The following is an 18,558-nucleotide window of genomic DNA, read 5'->3' as shown; positions in this document are numbered from 1 at the left end:
GTGTGGACATAACTAGGAGTGAGTGAGCAGTCTGATGGAGTATTGGAGGGCAGTTGGAAAGGGTCAACACCTGTAAAAACTCTAGCAGTGTCCACGCTAGCTTAAGGTGATTGATAGACACTGTCTTGTGAATTGTGATTTGACGTACATTTGCAATCTATTTGGGTTGCGTACAGCAGACGTGTCAAAAATTTGTAATAAAGTTACAATAATTTTTACATTAATAAATAATAGCACTACAATAAATAAGAACACTATAAGGATATTTCTTGGAATGTGTAACACATTGTATCCAGCTCAGATCTCCAGTTTGTCTTGCATGAATTCATCCACTGAGTAATAACACTTCAGTGTCAGTACCTCATATAGCTTTCTTTTAAGTGAACCTAAATTCATCTGCATCAACTTGTTCCCTTCTAATTTATTACAAATTTTCATTGCCATGTATTTAAGTCCCTGGGCATACAGTCTGAGGCGGTGGGTGGGGAGCATAACATTTTCTTTGTTTCTGGTATCACGTGAATGGGCAAAATGGTTTCCCTCAAATAATTCATGTTTGGTGTACAGAAATATAATAATGTCATATATGTATAAGGATGGCAGAGTTAATATTTTAAGTTTTCTAAATAATGGTCATTGTTCTTTGTGATTTGCAGTGCATATATTTCATATGATTTTTTTCTGTATTTTTAGTATCCGCACTATGTCGAGTTACCCCAAAAAACAATACCATACCTAATAATGGATTTGAAGTAGCTTGTATATGCTACTTTTCATGTGTCCATGTCAGTTGCAGTTCACAATATTTGCACTGCAAATGCAAAGCTGCTCAGTTTGTTTGCCAGGTATTCAATGTGTACCTGCCAGCTCAAATTTTTATCTACATTTAACCATAAGAATTTGACTGAGTCAGCTTCTTCTATATCTTGATTGTTGCATACAATCGTAATCTGCTCACGTTTTGACTGTTTGGTTTTGAACTGCATCACATGAGTTTTAGATATGTTTAGATTCAACCCATTTAGCTGAAACCAAGTTTGTAATGTACTGAGGGTACTGATCACAGATTTGGGAATTTTTTCCTAATCCTGATTTTCAACTAAGACAGAAGTATCATCTGCAAACAGAACTGATGGGGAGCTGATATTTAATGGTAAGTCATTAACATAGAAGATAAATAGGACTGAGCATAAGATGGAGCCTTGTGGGACACCCTGTGATATTTGTTTCCTGTCAGAAAAATGATATGCACCATTTGAAGAGATGCTAAGTCTTTGCTTTCTGTTGGATAAATAGGATTTAAGCCATTGTAGGGCACTGCTGCTAATTCCATACTTTTCAAATTTGTAAACAAACAATACGTGGTTTACTAAATCAAACGCCTTTGTGAGGTCGCAGAAAATTCCTGCCACCTTATTTCTTTTGTCTAATGATGTACTTATTTTCTCAATGAAACTGTTTACTGCATCTATGGTGTTTTTCCCCTGCTGAAAACCAAACTGATTGTTTAGAATAAAATAATATTTTGCAATGAAGTTTTCAATTTGCGCAACAGCAAGTTTTTCAAGTATTTTAGACAGGACTGGGAGAATTGAGATAGGGCAATAATTTCCCATGATCTGTCTTGATCCCTTCTTGTAGAGTGGTTTGACTCCAGCATCTTTCAGTACCTCAGGAAAACAGCCCCCTCAAAACATTGATTTATTGTTTGAGCTAGTGGGTTTGCAATTCTGTTGTGTACCACTTTAATAACTCTGGTGGGTATTTCATCCCAATCTGCAGATTTTTTGTTTCTTAATGTTAGAATTACATTTTCTACATCCTCCACAGAAACTTTTAAGGACTTTGTAAAGTTTTCAGAGTTTTACTTTGTTGTGATAATCTGTTACATCTACATCAGACTTTGCTACATTTATAGAGAATTCATTAAAGTACTCTGGTATCTGAGTTGGATTTACAAGAGTATTTCCTTCAATGTAAATTTTTGAAATTTCTTGATTACAGGCTTTAACACCTAACTCAGATTTAATGACTGACCACACAGCCTTTGTCTTATTTTATGATTTAAAATTAGCCTGTTATTTGCCAGTTGTTTTGCTGCCTTGACAACTCTTTTCAATATGGTTTTATAGAGTCTAGCACATTTAATGAAATCAATATTTTTATTATATTTTAGTTCTCCGTGCCGTTGCCTTTTCCTTACACTGGAAATTTTTATGCCCTGGGTAATCCACTTTACTTTATTTGTTATTTTATTGCTGCAGAGTCTAGGTGGAAATGTTTCATTAAAGCCACTAAGAAAACTATTTAGGAATTTCTCAAAATTTTCTTCACTCGACTTACAGTGATCAAAAGGCCATGTTTTCTCACTTAGCTGCTCACTAAATGTTAGCAAGTTTTCTTTGCTTAAGTTTCTGCTCCTATTGGTTCTCACACGTGAAATGTTCCTGTCTGTCTGTGGCAGCTCAGTGATCTGAAATACCTAGATCTAGACAAAATTTATACAGATCTTCATAGGTTTTCGATGTAACAGAATGTCAAAGGTATGGTCTTTCCATCAAAGTACCATGAGGGGACCCAAGACTGGGGGTTACAGGGCTGTTCGGATTGTATCATCATGTAACATCACAAACTTGCAATCTGTCTGAGTCTTGTGGAGGAATCCATTAGGTGCAGTATGAGGAAAAGGGTGATGTATGTGGAGACAGGCGATGTGGTGTTTTACTCACAAGACCAGATCAGGCAGGTCGGAAGGTGTAGTAACAATTGTTGGAACACAAAGTCAGTATGCAACAAGAGCACTTTGCCACACAAAATGTCAGGAAGCAAAGCTCCAAGACTATCTTTTTGAGCCTTACACACCTCAAGGAGTATTCAGAGTAGTGCCTCTGGCCAGAGTCTGCTATGGCTTTGCTCAACAAACCCATTGCTCCATGGATGATATAAGAGGCGATCAAAGAGGTCTCCATTCAAATGCTGTACAGTCCAGAATTGGTATGCCAGTCAGGCAAAAATGCTGTGAGCTTTGAGACAACAATCCCACTGATACACTAGGTTGAAAATGTCCATTCAGTAAGATACCATGTCCTGCTGCATTAAGAAGGCTGTAACTGCTTGTTACACAGCCTTATCCAACAGGAATCATTGACCCTTCAAGGTCTTTTTTAAGAGACCAAAGGTATTTAATCACATGGGGAGATTTCAGGAATATAGGGCAGGTTTTCAAGTGTGTGCCACTTGTCCCTAATGGATGAGGCTGGCCTCCCAGTTTGACTGGAGTCTTTTGTCAAACTAAGACCTCCAGGGAACTTGTTGCATGATTCCACAGTGGTAGCTTTTGACAGACATGCTGTTCTGTACACATTCTTCATTCTCCAATGGTGTTTGTCCTTCTGAAGCCTTGGAAACTGTAATAGCATGTTGGTCCCATTTGGATGCATTTGATATCATCATCTTCATAGTTCACATTTCTGCATTTACTGCACACATCTGGAAATCATGAAAACCACACTAATCCTTGTCTACATGTTGGTGCATATATATCCACATCAGAGTCATGGTGAGATGCATATATGCTGCATAAGTGCCCCAAAATTCAAACTTTTTGATCACACCTTATATGGTTTCATTCTAACTCAATGGGTAGCACAGCTCAATGAAAAGGTCAAAGTCAGACTACTGACCTTAGTCAGCCATTATGGACATGGAACATCTGAAGAGCAAAATCCATGTTTTGATAAAGGTTTTGAGAGTGGATTCTACTGTAATGTCTTTATGTGGTACAGCTTCTATCTGTCAAGTGACATGGTCAATTGCCAACAGCATGTACCAATATCCATCAGAAATGGGTAGTGGGCCCCAAAGATTGACATGCACATGATGGAAACATCCTTCTGGGACTTCAAAGCAATCTATGGGCGGTTGAGCATGTTGTGAGATTGTCTTCCTTTGGCGTGGAATGCACGTACAAATCAAGAGCTTACAATCCTTCTTCACATCAGGCTATATGAATTGGTCCTTCACCAAGATTGTGGTTGGATGTATGAGGGTTGCCCAGATAGTAACACACTACATTTTTTTTCCAGCAATTCTTTATTGAACCTAGTGAGAATTAATGTGTTGACATATGCTTCTGAATTAATGGCACTGCCTCTTGGCATCACATCAATAAGAATCACGCCTTCATGGACATGGTGATCATGATCTTATCAGTGGAAGCAGTTGCTCTGAATTTTTTTTCTGTGGGGAATAGGAATGGTGCCATTCCATTTACTGTCATTTTGTTTTGGGCTAAAAATGGTAAACCCAGGTTTCATTGCCAGTCACAATCTGGGACAAGAAGGCCTCCCCCTCAGCTTCAAAACTTTGCAACAAATAAAGACAAATGTTTTTTCTGTGCAATTTGTGATCCAATGTTAGACGCTATGGGACCTACCTTGCACATACTTTTTAATATCCAAGGGTGCGGATAATTTCATCCACACTTCTTTTCCTGATTGACAGATGCATCACCAACTACCAAGTCATAATGCATCTGTCCCTATGAATGACAACATTAGCTCACTGCAACATGTCAGGTGTGACAGCCTTGGATGGTCTCCCCAACCGCTGAAAATTGTGGAGCTCCACCAAACTGCCTTCTGATGGCCTCACCCTCCAACTAACTGTACTTCTGTCAACAGCAGATGCTCCATAGACTTTGCACAAGTGTTTGTGACTATTCCCCACAGTTTCTTTCTCTTCAGTGAGAAATTCAATGATGGCACATTGCTTGTAATGTACATTACCTACAGACGCCATTTTGAAACTGTCCTGCAGCTATGCTATCTGTCAGATGGAAACTTGGTGCTCTCACTCAGGAGACTTCAAATAGAACGTACACAGTGTGTCACATTCATTGTTTTTGCCTGAGCAAAAAAAATGTGGTGCATTACTTTCTGGGCAACCCTCAGATGTTGGGATGTGCCAAGTTATGTAACTGGTTGAAGATGACATGGCAGAAAGTTTGAGTAACACTGGGATGTCTATTTTTGAGAGACATCACAGACAGAAGTTCAGAGGGGTCACACCAGGAATGGCTGAAGTTCTACCTGGAGGTTCATGGAGGAGTCATAAAGAAAAGCCTGTAACTGCTGGTCTTGCTGCTGTTCTTCCGTGAACCAAACATAGATGAAGTGGAATGACATAGCATTGATGCACAAGAGGTATTCTGCCATGCTGTTTTCCACACATTTCTTATGATGGATGTTGGTGGTGAACTGTATGACAATTATTTTGGTGACAAAACCATCATGGGCAAATGTCCTTGTATGGCTTGCACAGAATCTGTGAGCAGTCAGTGGTCCACGTAAATAATCAGGTGACATCCCCTGATGTCTTGCCAGTAATAATGTACTGCTTCATAAACAGCTAGAAGCTCTCTGCCATATACTGACCACTTACATTGCAAAAGGTGGGAGCTTCTATAAGAAACAATGGAGTGGCTGTTGAACATCTCCTACCTCTTGTTACAGGACAGTGCCAATGGGGAGTCACTTGATTCTGTTGTTATTACAAACTGGATGTCAGGGAGAGGGTACACTAGAGTAATGACTTGGACAAGACACTCTTTAATACACTCCTGGAAATGGAAAAAACAACACATTGACACCGGTGTGTCAGACCCACCATACTTGCTCCGGACACTGCGAGAGGGCTGTACAAGCAATGATCACACGCACGGCACAGCGGACACACCAGGAACTGCGGTGTTGGCCGTCGAATGGCGCTAGCTGCGCAGCATTTGTGCACCGCCGCCGTCAGTGTCAGCCAGTTTGCCATGGCATACGGAGCTCCATCGCAGTCTTTAACACTGGTAGCATGCCGCGACAGCGTGGACGTGAACCGTATGTGCAGTTGACGGACTTTGAGCGAGGGCGTATAGTGGGCATGCGGGAGGCCGGGTGGACGTACCGCCGAATTGCTCAACACGTGGGGCGTGAGGTCTCCACAGTACATCGATGTTGTCTCCAGTGGTCGGCGGAAGGTGCACGTGCCCGTCGACCTGGGACCGGACCGCAGCGACGCTCGGATGCACACCAAGACCGTAGGATCCTACGCAGTGCCGTAGGGGACCGCACCGCCACTTCCCAGCAAATTAGGGACACTGTTGCTCCTGGGGTATTGGCGAGGACCATTCGCAACCGTCTCCATGAAGCTGGGCTACGGTCCCACACACCGTTAGGCCGTCTTCCGCTCACGCCCCAACATCATGCAGCCCGCCTCCAGTGGTGTTGCGACAGGCGTGAATGGAGGGACGAATGGAGACGTGTCGTCTTCAGCGATGAGAGTCGCTTCTGCCTTGGTGCCAATGATGGTCGTATGCGTGTTTGGCGCCGTGCAGGTGAGCGCCACAATCAGGACTGCATACGAACGAGGCACACAGGGCCAACACCCGGCATCATGGTGTGGGGAGCGATCTCCTACACTGGCCGTACACCACTGGTGATCGTCGAGGGGACACTGAATAGTGCACGGTACATCCAAACCGTCGTCGAACCCATCGTTCTACCATTCCTAGACCGGCAAGGGAACTTGCTGTTCCAACAGGACAATGCACGTCCGCATGTATCCCGTGCCACCCAACGTGCTCTAGAAGGTGTAAGGCAACTACCCTGGCCAGCAAGATCTCCGGATCTGTCCCCCATTGAGCATGTTTGGGACTGGATGAAGCGTCGTCTCACGCGGTCTGCACGTCCAGCACGAACGCTGGTCCAACTGAGGCACCAGGTGGAAATGGCATGGCAAGCCGTTCCACAGGACTACATCCAGCATCTCTACGATCGTCTCCATGGGAGAATAGCAGCCTGCATTGCTGCGAAAGGTGGATATACTCTGTACTAGTGCCGACATTGTGCATGCTCTGTTGCCTGTGTCTATGTGCCTGTGGTTCTGTCAGTGTGATCATGTGATGTATCTGACCCCAGGAATGTGTCAATAAAGTTTCCCCTTCCTGGGACAATGAATTCAAGTGTTCTTATTTCAATTTCCAGGAGTGTACATTCAAAGGTGGACTTCATTTACAAAGTCTAAATAAGTTTACATCTGCCAGTCTGGTACATCTACATCTGCATCTACATCTACATCTACACTCTTCAAATCACCATGAGCTACACAGCAGATGGTATGCCCCATTGTGCCATTTATTAGAGTTTCTTCTTGTTCCATTCACATAAGGAGCATGACAAGAATGGTTTTTTGAATGCCTCTTTGTGTGCAGTAATTATTCTAATCTTATCTTAACAATCCCCACGTGATTAATATGTAGGGGGCTGTAATATATTCCTAGAGTAATCATTTGAAGCCAGTTCTTGAATCTTTGTTAACAGACTTTCTTGGGATAATTTACACCTCCCACAAAGAGTCTTTCAGTTCAGTTCCTTCAGTGTCTCCATGACACTCTCCCATGGATTAAACAAGCCTGTGACCATGTGTGCTGCCCTTCTTTGTATATGTTCAATATCCCCTGATAGTCCTGTCTAGTTTGTCTTCCACACACTTGAGTAATATTCTAGAACTGGTGACATGAATGATTTGTAAGCACTCTCGTTTGTAGATTGATTGCACTTCCCCAGTATTCCACCAATAAACTGAAGCCAACCACCTGTGTTACCCATGACTGAACCTATGTGATCTTTCCATTCCATATCACTATGAAGTGTTACACCCAGGTATTTGTATGAGTTGGCTGATTCCAACAGTGACTCACTGATATCATAGTCATATGATACCATATTTTTTTTTTTTTTTTTTCATTTTGTGAAGTGCAAAATTTTACATTATAGATAACTGCATCATATGCAAAAAGTCTGATTTTACTGTTAATGTTGCCTTCAAGGTCATTATTATCAACCTGAACAGCAAGGGTCCCAACACACTGCCCTGGGGATTACTGGAAGTGACTTCTAAATCTGGCAAAGACTCTCCATCCAAGGTAACATGCTGTGTCTTCCCTACCAAAAAGTCCTCAATCCAGTCATAAATTTCCCTTGATACTCATATTATCAGACTTTCAACAATAAGCATAAGTGTGGTACTGAGTAAAATGCTTTTTGGAAATCAAGATAATATGTGAAGTCAGGGATGATTGGGACTGGATAACTGTCCAACATGGTACAATCACTGACAGCTCTGTAATCACTACACAACCTGACATATCTACCTTCTTTTGGAACTAATATGATTGGCAAAGCCCAAGATTTGTTTGAGGGCCCATGATGCCAACTGGTAAGTGTTTCTTGATCACTGCCTTCATGAGGCTAAGTGGATTGGCAGTAGTCTATGCAGTCTGTGACACATCAAGTGGACAGATGTAGTGTTGATCTTATGATCCATTCTCTTTTTAATGGCACTCAGAACCAACCACTCTAGTGTGGAAGAGCACACACCCACATCAGGAAAACAAGCAGAAATTGTGGTACTGACCTTTGTGCTAGCAGATGATCATGATGCTGTGGGAGTATACACAAATGAGTCTGCCCCTATAATGATTAGTCCCTTTCTGAAAAACTCAGCCAATATCCTTTACTAGATTGGGCATATGCTCAGTCTCTTGCCTGGTGCATGTCTTTTGACTGGATGCCACTTCAGTAACTTGTGTGTCCCTAACCTGCTTCAGTAATTCTAACCCTTTAAATATTCATCTACAATGAAAATTTAAGGACAGGTCTCCATTCCAAACATTGTATCAATTATGCATTCAAATAAATTTGCACCTCATTCCCAACCACATGTTATGGACATTATAGGCTGTCAGGCTTCCTTTGCAATTTCAGCTGGCCATCATTACATATGAGCTAGGGCCACTGGATGCACATCTTAAATTTGCAGATAGAGTATTTTCCATCATCAAATTTCATTAATAATGCAGATGAGAATGCCAGTCTTATCCAACCTCTGCTGACCCTGACATCACTACTGCCAGCCAGAGTGATAACCCGTGGACTGTCACAACAAACCCCCACCCACACAACAGTCACTGGTATCTTCAGGACTGCCTTCTTGCCATCAGTTGCATTCAGATACTACAACAGCTTTATTTTGACACAAATGATGAACAGCCATCTGCAACACAAAAATGATGCCATCCAGCACAGAATTCACATAGTTGAGGAGGATCTCCACATGGCAGAGCCATCTTGACCAGCTTCATCTACTACCTCCACCTGATTCCAATGTACCCATTGTCCCTCTGCCGCAGAGTCATCTTGACCAGCTTCATCTACTACCTCCACCCGATTCCAATGTACCCATTGTCCCTCTGCCACAGTCCAACCTTGAAGCCCTTTTGTCATGCCCCTATACACAGTAGGCTCAGGCCTAAGGCACCAAGAGAATTAGATTGGGAATTGCATTTCTGATATACAAAAAATAGAGAACTGTGTGATACCTGAAAACATGGAAAGCATGTTAGCAGCATTGTTGTTAGTATAGTGTTTGGTTAATTGTTGTATTCAGTTAGAACCATGGGAATTGTCATTAGTGCTGGTCTCAATTGCCCATGTTTCACATTGATTTATGGTAAAAGAGTTGGTAATTTTTTGTGGTGTCGTGAAGTATTTAGAGAACTCTTGTGTGCCTTTTTGGTCACTTTCTATGTCTTTTTAGATGCATATAAAAACATGACTGATAAATGCTAGTGCAGGATTCTCTCTTGATTGCAATAATCAGCATCTGGGTGGTGACTTCTGCTGACTAATGGCAGACTTTTCCTATGTGGACTCTGAAAGTACTTTAACATGTACAGGAAGGTTCACCAAGAGTTTGTTGTTGAGCAGAGACATTAATCCTCTTGTTACACAACATAAAATCATTTTTTTATCATGAAGAAAAGTGCAAAACATTCTAAGAAGTTTGGTGGACCCCTTGCACAGTTTGCATATGCTGCAGTGTTGAGGACCAATGGCTGAATCTGGTGATAGATTTCATCCCACACTGAACTGTTACCAAGATGTTGATGTGATTGAAATTATGACATAATCTGTATTTTAGATTTATCTAGTTGCCTGACACTTTCAACTCTTTTCAGAAACTGGGGCACATTGCCATCAGATGGGTAATACAACAAAAATAAATATTTAAGATATTCACACCAGACAGTTTATATAATAGTAGACTGCTTTAGTGTTAATCAAATTTAATTGATTTGTACAAGGTGTTTACAGTTAATTGTGTAAAACTTCATCTTGACATGCTTGCAACACAGACTGATTTTTTACGTTTCTTTTTAGATGAAGATAGTTCACCTGACTCTGAACGTTTCCACAGCACTGATGTTGATTCAGGCAATTCAACAGCACATTCCCCAGATGGACCGAAGTCTACATCACCACAACCTATGCTCAATGGTGAGTTTTGCAGTAATATTTAAGGTATTCTGATGTATTCATTGTTAATATAACACAGAAAGACCCAATTATTCACTGAACATAGTACCAGATTTCATTACAATGATGTAATATAACTTAGTAAATTAGGAACTGCATCTATTTGTTTGGGATCTGAGTGCATTACCAGGCAAGGCCTTCCTTCTTTTACCTTACCTTAAACTGTGGACTGTCTTAACAGGGCAGCTTAAAAGATGTTTGTTTATTTATGTATTCATCCATGCTTCATCTTAAAATGACATAGGATTTTTCATCATAACAGATTGAAAATAAATAGCTCAAAAATACACATACATGTAAAATATACAAATACCCTTTTATGATACTACAGTAGGTGTTTGGCTGTGGCCTTAATGAAGGAACCAACATGGCCTTTGCCTAAATTTTTGATTTAGGAAAATCATGGAGAACTTAAATCAGGATCACCAAAGCAAACTGGATCCTCCTGAATATTTTGTCTTTGTTCGCTCGGCATAAATCCTACTAGACAATAGCACACTCCTTGGAAATGTTAATTTGCTCACTGTATTGTGGAATTAGGTCAGATGACAGTATATGTTAAACTTTTACTGACAGTAAACCTATTTTGTGGGTTTCTGAATGAGTTACAGTATGTTAAGTTATGAATTTTATCATACAGTAATCCATTTGAAGTGGTGAGAATCATAAGGCCTAAAGTGCATCACTGTTGATTGTGAGACTGTAGCATTTATTCATGCTTCTGAAATGTGTTGATCCTATGGTGAGCCAGGTTTATCTGTGCTGTAGGCCCACATAGCATATGTGTAAATTCACAAAAAGCTGTGTCACTGGTTTCTCTGATATTCACTTAACTGTCCTTTGTTAATATGGCATTATTTTCCACATGTGGTAACATAGCATCTAGTAGATCCCCACAATGTGTTAATTAATGCAGAACATTAATAACTAGGTTATTTAATACAAAATAATGTAGAGGCAACCATATAAATTATGAAATTGAATCAGTTTCTGGTTGTTTGAAGAAATAATGCATTTTATTACATTAGAAAACAAGTAATATTTACAGCTATGTTTACACAATATAAACTGAACATTCAATGATTCAACAGTCTTCTTTTGATGACTCTTTACAATTACCATTCAGACACTGATCACAGACAGTAAGCAAATGTTTCATGCACATACATCTTCCACACTGATCACAAGTAAATCGAGTTCCTACATTTCTTATTTCTAGGGCAGATAATGCAACTTCTTTTTGCAGCTGACACTTGTTCTTGTGCTGGTTTATCATTGATAGCAGATGTTGATCCACTCATTTTTGCTGCTCTTTAGTGAAGTTCTCTAGGTAAACACTCCATTGTTGCCCTCTTCTTTAGCTGGTCTTGGACCAAGCTGAATCCAGTTTGCTGTAGAAAATCCTTCCTTGCCATTTTCTTTTGAGAGTTATTGCTTCTAAAAATTGCAATGTTGTTGATTCCAGCTAGATCAACTATACAAAAGAATATTGTCAGAGGCTGTCTGCTGCACTTCCTTGCAGTTGAGTAGGGTGTGGCACACAACTTGTCCACCACATCAACACCCGACCCAAACCCCCCTGTATAGTAATTGTAGAATGTGATAATGTAGCAGTTCCTCCTGCTTTATTTCTTCATTTGTTGTCCTCCATGACTATGTACTGCATTGCTACAATGGCTGAAGAACGGGTTGTGAATTCCAATCCCGACTACCATTAATTAAAGTAGCCGATAAGTGCACAGTTACGTTTCACAGTACTTTAATTTCACTGTTCACAACCCCTGGATAATATACAGTTATATGGCCAGTGCATCATTGTTTCAACTTTCGATAAGTCTCATTGTTAGTTTGCAGGCAAACCTCCACATGCTGCTACAATAGTTTCCTGTTGAACATCTACGAGCAGTAAAAGCCTAACTACAAAGTTCACCATTCTTGAAGAATAGAAAGGTACTTATGGAGCAGACATTGTCAGTGTTTTAACACAGTGCCTATAGGTGTAACACTAATTTCACTGTTAAATTGATGCATTGTTGTCATTCTGAGCAACACAGATTCCTTGTCTGAAACTCGGCCATGGACTGACTGTCTCATGATCAAAAATTGGGTCCTTATATATAATCGAATAATAGGTACTGAAACTACACATTGCTTAAAGTTAAATTTACAGAAATTACAATTACAACTTAACTCATTAAATTAACTGAATACATAAAAAAATCAGTTCTTTTTAACAGTTTCTTCTACTACAAGGGTGAAGCCGAATTACAAAATTAATAAATATAGTTTCACAAACAGTACTTTTGACAAAACTGTTAATTACTTTGGAATTAATTAAGGACTGGCTTTGCTAACATGTTTCTGAATACAACCAAATAGATACTTTATGATTACTAGCATTTTGTCTTCCAAACATTTATAATTATTACAGAATTTATATTAGTTTATATGTCAACAACAGAATTTAACTTACAGAACAATTACTGATTTCATCCTATAATAAAAGATACTAACTAGGAATAGTCAAAATAAATTACATACATAAAACTAAGAACAAAATTAGATCTGGTGTTATATTATTTAAAACTGTGGGTCAACCTTTCTCTTTTTTGGAAATGCAGATTATATTCACGTTTGTTAATGGAAATTAGTTGAAACTGAAAAACAGAATTTAAGGAGACAGATGACAAAACAAGAGAGGAATTAAAAATATCCCAGCTTGCTTCTTCACAATATGTTTGATTTCTCGTTTACAGAAGAAGTAATGTCTATTGATGTATCTTCAAGGTGGATAGAAGAAATTAATATCACATTTGTATTCTTCTTTGGGGCATAGGAGAGAGAAGTGAAGTGATTTAGAAAGCCAAACATCATGGATTTCACATCTCTGTTCTTAGCCACAAATTGGAGAAAAACCTCTAACTCATTATTCAATGTATTGACATATGTCAGGTTTTTCTCCAACAATCTTAGGACAAGGGGAATACTAGAAAACCAGTTATCTCCATTTATGTTCCAACCTATGCCACTCAGTGGTCCTACCAGTCTCATAACAATGATGAACAACTTTTACGGGCCATTATGTTGATTTCCAACGTAAATTTTCATGGAAATAGTGTACCAAGATTTCACATTTGTTAGAGAGAAGACCATTAGGCCATACTTAGCTACAGTGACCTCTGAATGAAACAAGTTGCTCATCTACTGCCAAATATTCTGAAGGTATGTAATTGGCTCTGCAGTTGTGTATGAAATGTTCAAATGTAATCCAAATTGGTGCCAGTTTGTCTTGTTGTGTGTGTTGTCATCGAGTATTCATCATCAAACTGCATATACCTCAGAAGAAACTGGAAATGGTTCAAAGTGATTGTTGTTGGGAAAAAAATGATTCAAAATGATTGTTGTTGGAAAAAACTGAATTCCCATTCCCTGCGTATTCCACAAGTTGGGCAAGTTTCAGTTACCTGAGCGAACAGATCATGATAACATCAGAAGTCCAGTGATAGCTTTTAATTCAGTATCATCAGTGAAATATGCAGTCCTGTCGATTTTATTCTTTTCCTTGTTTTGATCCATTTTTATGTTTGTACTGACTGTAATATGACTAACAAGGGTGGTATCTATTAGTGCAGAGAAACAATCATTGGAAGATTTACAAGTCTTTCCCGATCCCTTTACTCCGGAGAGATGAGTTATGATATTTCTCATTCTATCTTTGACCCTCTGATTGGCAGGAACCTTCCTCCATTTTTTACTCTTCTCTTTACCTATCAAAAAATTAGACAGGTTTGAATCTGCACCATCTGAATCACCAGACTGTTCATTAATGGTATTATGCTCAGACTCGGTGCAGAAGTCCGTCACAGAATCAGAAGACACTCCATCTACAGGGGCATCTTCATCTGAAACTTCCTCAGTGCAGCATTTGGAAGCCTCTTCTTTCATTGTGTGCTGCAAAAATGAAATCAATTAATGAGAATTCCAAACCCAAAAGCTTCAAACTGACAGGAAAGAGTCAGTATGCGAATTTATACCTACTTGTTCACCACTATCTTGTAAAGGAATTGATGTGGTGGGTCTAAGAACTCCCCAGCCACTAAATAAGTTTCAAACACTACCAACAATGAGCAACACAAGTATTGAAAACTGGTGACAGAAAGTAAACAAAAGTGAGAGAGGATTGCTAGATGGCAGGCAGTGTTGCCAACTTTGTTCATATAAATTTAGCTAAACTAAATGTGCTGGGGATCTGTCAGACCCCATGATAACAATTAGAGGTTAAGTATGGGATAACAGTGGTGTGCTTTGGTCCCTTATGGACCTCTGACCGTGTTGCTAAACATTACTACTTGAGTTTCATCATTTCCACAAATGGCAGTTTGTGTTGGCAATTCATTGTTTACTGCGTGGGAATTGGCTTTTGTGTGCTGTGTAAACATGAAATACATTAAATTTATTTTAAAAACCACCAGAAAAGTAAAGCTACAAGGACGGGTTGTGATTCATGCTTGGGTAGCTCAGTCGGTAGAGTGCTTGTTCATGAAAGGCAAAGATCCCGAGTTCGAGTCTTGGACTGGCAGACAGCTTTAATCCACGAGGAAGTTTCAAATGAGCGCACACTCTGATGCAGAGTGAAAATCTCGTTCTGGAAACAGAAAAGTAAATTACCAGGAAAAGTTAGCCACAAAGGCCCAGGGCCTCCAGGAACATATCCTTTGATTGAGAGAGTGACAAAATCAAATAAGCATGACTACAAGCAAACATTTAATAAGAAAGGGTATAGTTGGCACAAGCTGTTGTGTGGGTGCTGCATAATAATATCTGATTTTCAGCCCAGAAGTAAATTTGTGAACTAATACATCCGTTAGAGATCTGGTACATTTGTCCAAAAAAATGGAAACGCATGAAAACTCTCACTTACACAAAAATGCAAAATGGAGAGTTCCAAAAGTTTAAACATTATTTTGTTGTTGCCCTAAACTGTACTTAATTGTGTACAAAACAATAAAAATCCACAAAAACAATTCTTTCTTTCATCAGATAAATTACACATACAATAATAATAATAATTATTATTATTATTACTGCTCTTATTATCATTGGAAGTGGCTGTAGTTGTATAAACTTGTTGATAACCATAACTGTTATACAGCAGATGCTATTAATTTCACTATCTCAAATTTATGTGAATCTAAAAACTTGTGAACACCCAGAATATAAACCCACGAGCTGCCACGGGGATTTGTGTAATGCTTTTGTAAAGAACTGAGAAATCTAAGTACCTCAGAGGACTTTCTACTATCCACAGTTATCCATCTATTTCTCTTAGCTGCTGCTACTGAAGTGGCTATCTATGGAAATGCCTCCTTAAGAATTATGAATTTTGCGTTGATGAGAAGGTACTTCTGTGTGGGTTTTACCAAGCTTATATTTAGCTTTAATATCTGACAGTAATAACCAAAAAGGCCAAGATCTCTTACAAGAACTTTGCAGTTTTCCTTATCAATATCTATAAGTATGGTCTAAGGCTGATGCTGAACTTTTGGAAACCCAAGTAACAGTGTTCACAACTAGTGTCACTCCAAAAGTGCTCAAAATGTTTAAGAACTTAACATTGATGTCACTCTCAATACCTGTGTTTATTTCAACGTCTCCATATATTGTTATGTTAGACTCTTTCTAGGACTTCAGTTAATTTGTTGGAGAAAGTTTTTGCTTTACCATACGTGTGCACTACATGCACAGAATTATTAACTTCTTACAGATGTCTAGCTATTTTAGTTAACAATTGCTAATTCAGAATGCTTATCTAAACTAACTGCGAGCAGATCTTCTCTGGTTTTAAAATGTGTGTCATCTCTGTAATAAATATATGATTTCCTGGCCTTTAAGATAGTTCTACAGTAGCAACTTGTACATACTCATGACGATAGCACTACATACTGTATTTCATATTGCTACACAAATGCTCTGCAATGCATATGACCATGCTGTTCAAAGACCGTAATTCAACTTCAAGCTGGTGTACTTTATTTTTAATGTTAATATACTGAAAATTTTGGTGAAGAATAGATAATTCTGAGCATACTTCTGTTGTGTTTGTGCATTTCAGTCTGGTACATTCCATCCTCATGCACACTGAAGTAATTTCTAAAATGAGTGAGACACATTTAAGGAAGAGGAATCATGATTTATCCTAAAAAGGGTCTAGTCCTCCTCCTCATGACAAAAGGTATCTGACTATGTGTGACCCCACACACCTGCTACACTCTCAGTTATTAACGCTACCAATCTCCCCTTCCCAGAACTGATGAGGTGCCAACCATCCTAGCATAGCCCCATCTACCAATAGTCACTGCCTACTCCAGCATGATGTGCACCTGGTCTGTGGTTATCAGTACCATCTCCAGTTCCTCACTGACTTTCCATACAGCATTGCCAAGATGAGGCTGATCATGCAACCAGAACAGTTTGGTCACGCTCATATTTGTGCTACCAGTTAGGGAAGCTGTCTTACTCAGTTCACCAACTATGTTGTATGCTCTGTCCCTGTCTGAGCTGTTCCCGACCCCAACCACTATCACCACCTTATCATCTTATGAGAAAACTTAATTATTTGATTCAGCCCAGCACTCAACTTGAAATTGCAGTGCAATTTAATGTGGAATCTGAAACTTTACACAGCTTGGAACTTTCTGTAAAAACAAAGCATTGGTGCAGCTGAAAAGTTGTTGAGCAGATGAGGATAAAATAATATTACAAAACAGACTGCGTGTCTTCTCCTCACAATTTTCCTATTATGTAAGTAGTTCTTCTTAGCTGAATTTAGTGGAGGATAAAGTGCACATTGACTGCTGTGTGGAGAGCAATGGTGTACAAACACTCAAGCTTCATATTCAGACCTATTTACAGTGTGGATAATTTTCTTTCTTTTCAAATAAGAAGTTATTGCTAGCACCCATGGTGGACCATGATTGTATCAATAGTCATTTCACCAAAAGTAGGTCAAACATGGCACAAAAAACTTAATGAATACTTTATTCATGAAAGACAACTGCTTTACTATTGCAGATAGTCATAAGATCTGCAGCAACTTGACACAAAACACCCATCGGTACTAGATGACCTCAAGTTATCTTACTTGTAATGATTCATAACTTGGGAGCTGAACTGCCAACAAAAAGTGAGCTTCACCTTCATGCCAGGTAGATATCTTGGGATGGTAATCCATCTTGAAAGAACTGCTCAAGTGTTGAAATTTCTTGAATTCTGTAATTCACCCTTGCACTAAATGTACCTCTGTTTACATGAGGTCATGTGAATCTCAGATATTCATTTCCCCATTCTTGAGTATGGGTAATGGTCTTTATAATACTTCCTGAGTAAATGCTAATATAGATGGAAAAAAATCACAACACAAAAAGATAATTAATGTAGAGTACTGAAATTTCAGGAATATATTTGTCTAGGTAACAAACATGAGTAATTAACATTGCAAGATCACAGGTTAATGTAAGTACAAGATAAGCCATTGCAAATGTGAAATGCTGGCATAATAATATTCAGTGTAACCACCAGAATGTTGAATGCAAGCAAGCAAATATGCATGTATTGTGTCATACAGGTGCTGGAGGTCAGTTTGTAGGAAGGAATTCCATGCCTCTTGCACTTGGTTGATCAATACAAGGACACTTAATGCTGTTTGTGGATGACACTGGGTTGTCTGATGATGTCCCATATGTACTCAGTTGGAGACAGTTCTGGTGATCAAACCTCTCTATCAGTCAGTTGATCACCGCTACTCAAATGTGACAGCACGGCCTCTAATTACCCTACTCATAGAACACCAGCCTGCCAGAAACTAAACAGTTTGGCAACACACAAAAATAGTGCTACACCTCAAAGCCTTCTCAGCCCAGATGTGAGTGCCTTTTGAATCAAAGAGCCTGTTATCAACATGACCAGTCCACATGCTAATAGATTGCCAGCAGAGCCTTCAGAACTCCATCCAATACTGTTGGTTGTATCAATTGAGAAAATGATAAAATTATGAGACAGAATGGTTCACCAGTACCTGTCCTAAGTGGTGAATTTCTTCTTACTGTTGACAGACACATGTACAAGTCAAGGCATG

The 18,558-nt window shown here is 39.3% G+C and overlaps 1 protein-coding gene across 1 annotated transcript in view; it reads left to right on the top strand.

Annotated features, from left to right (window-relative positions):
• The window catches only part of LOC126481749 (JNK-interacting protein 1), a 358,511-nt gene that overhangs the window by 247,039 nt on the left and 92,914 nt on the right, over nucleotides 1-18,558 (top strand). Inside the window, exon 4 of the mRNA XM_050105704.1 lies at nucleotides 10,269-10,385. Within this exon, the coding sequence (XP_049961661.1) occupies nucleotides 10,269-10,385 (117 nt within the window). The remainder of the gene's footprint in view (nucleotides 1-10,268; nucleotides 10,386-18,558) is intronic.

Source organism: Schistocerca serialis, chromosome 5, assembly GCF_023864345.2.
Source record: "Schistocerca serialis cubense isolate TAMUIC-IGC-003099 chromosome 5, iqSchSeri2.2, whole genome shotgun sequence".
In the NCBI taxonomy this organism is placed as follows: Eukaryota; Metazoa; Arthropoda; class Insecta; order Orthoptera; family Acrididae; genus Schistocerca; species Schistocerca serialis.
The sequence above is the reverse complement of the archived record's forward strand: the minus strand, read 5'-3'. Positions and strand labels throughout refer to the sequence as shown.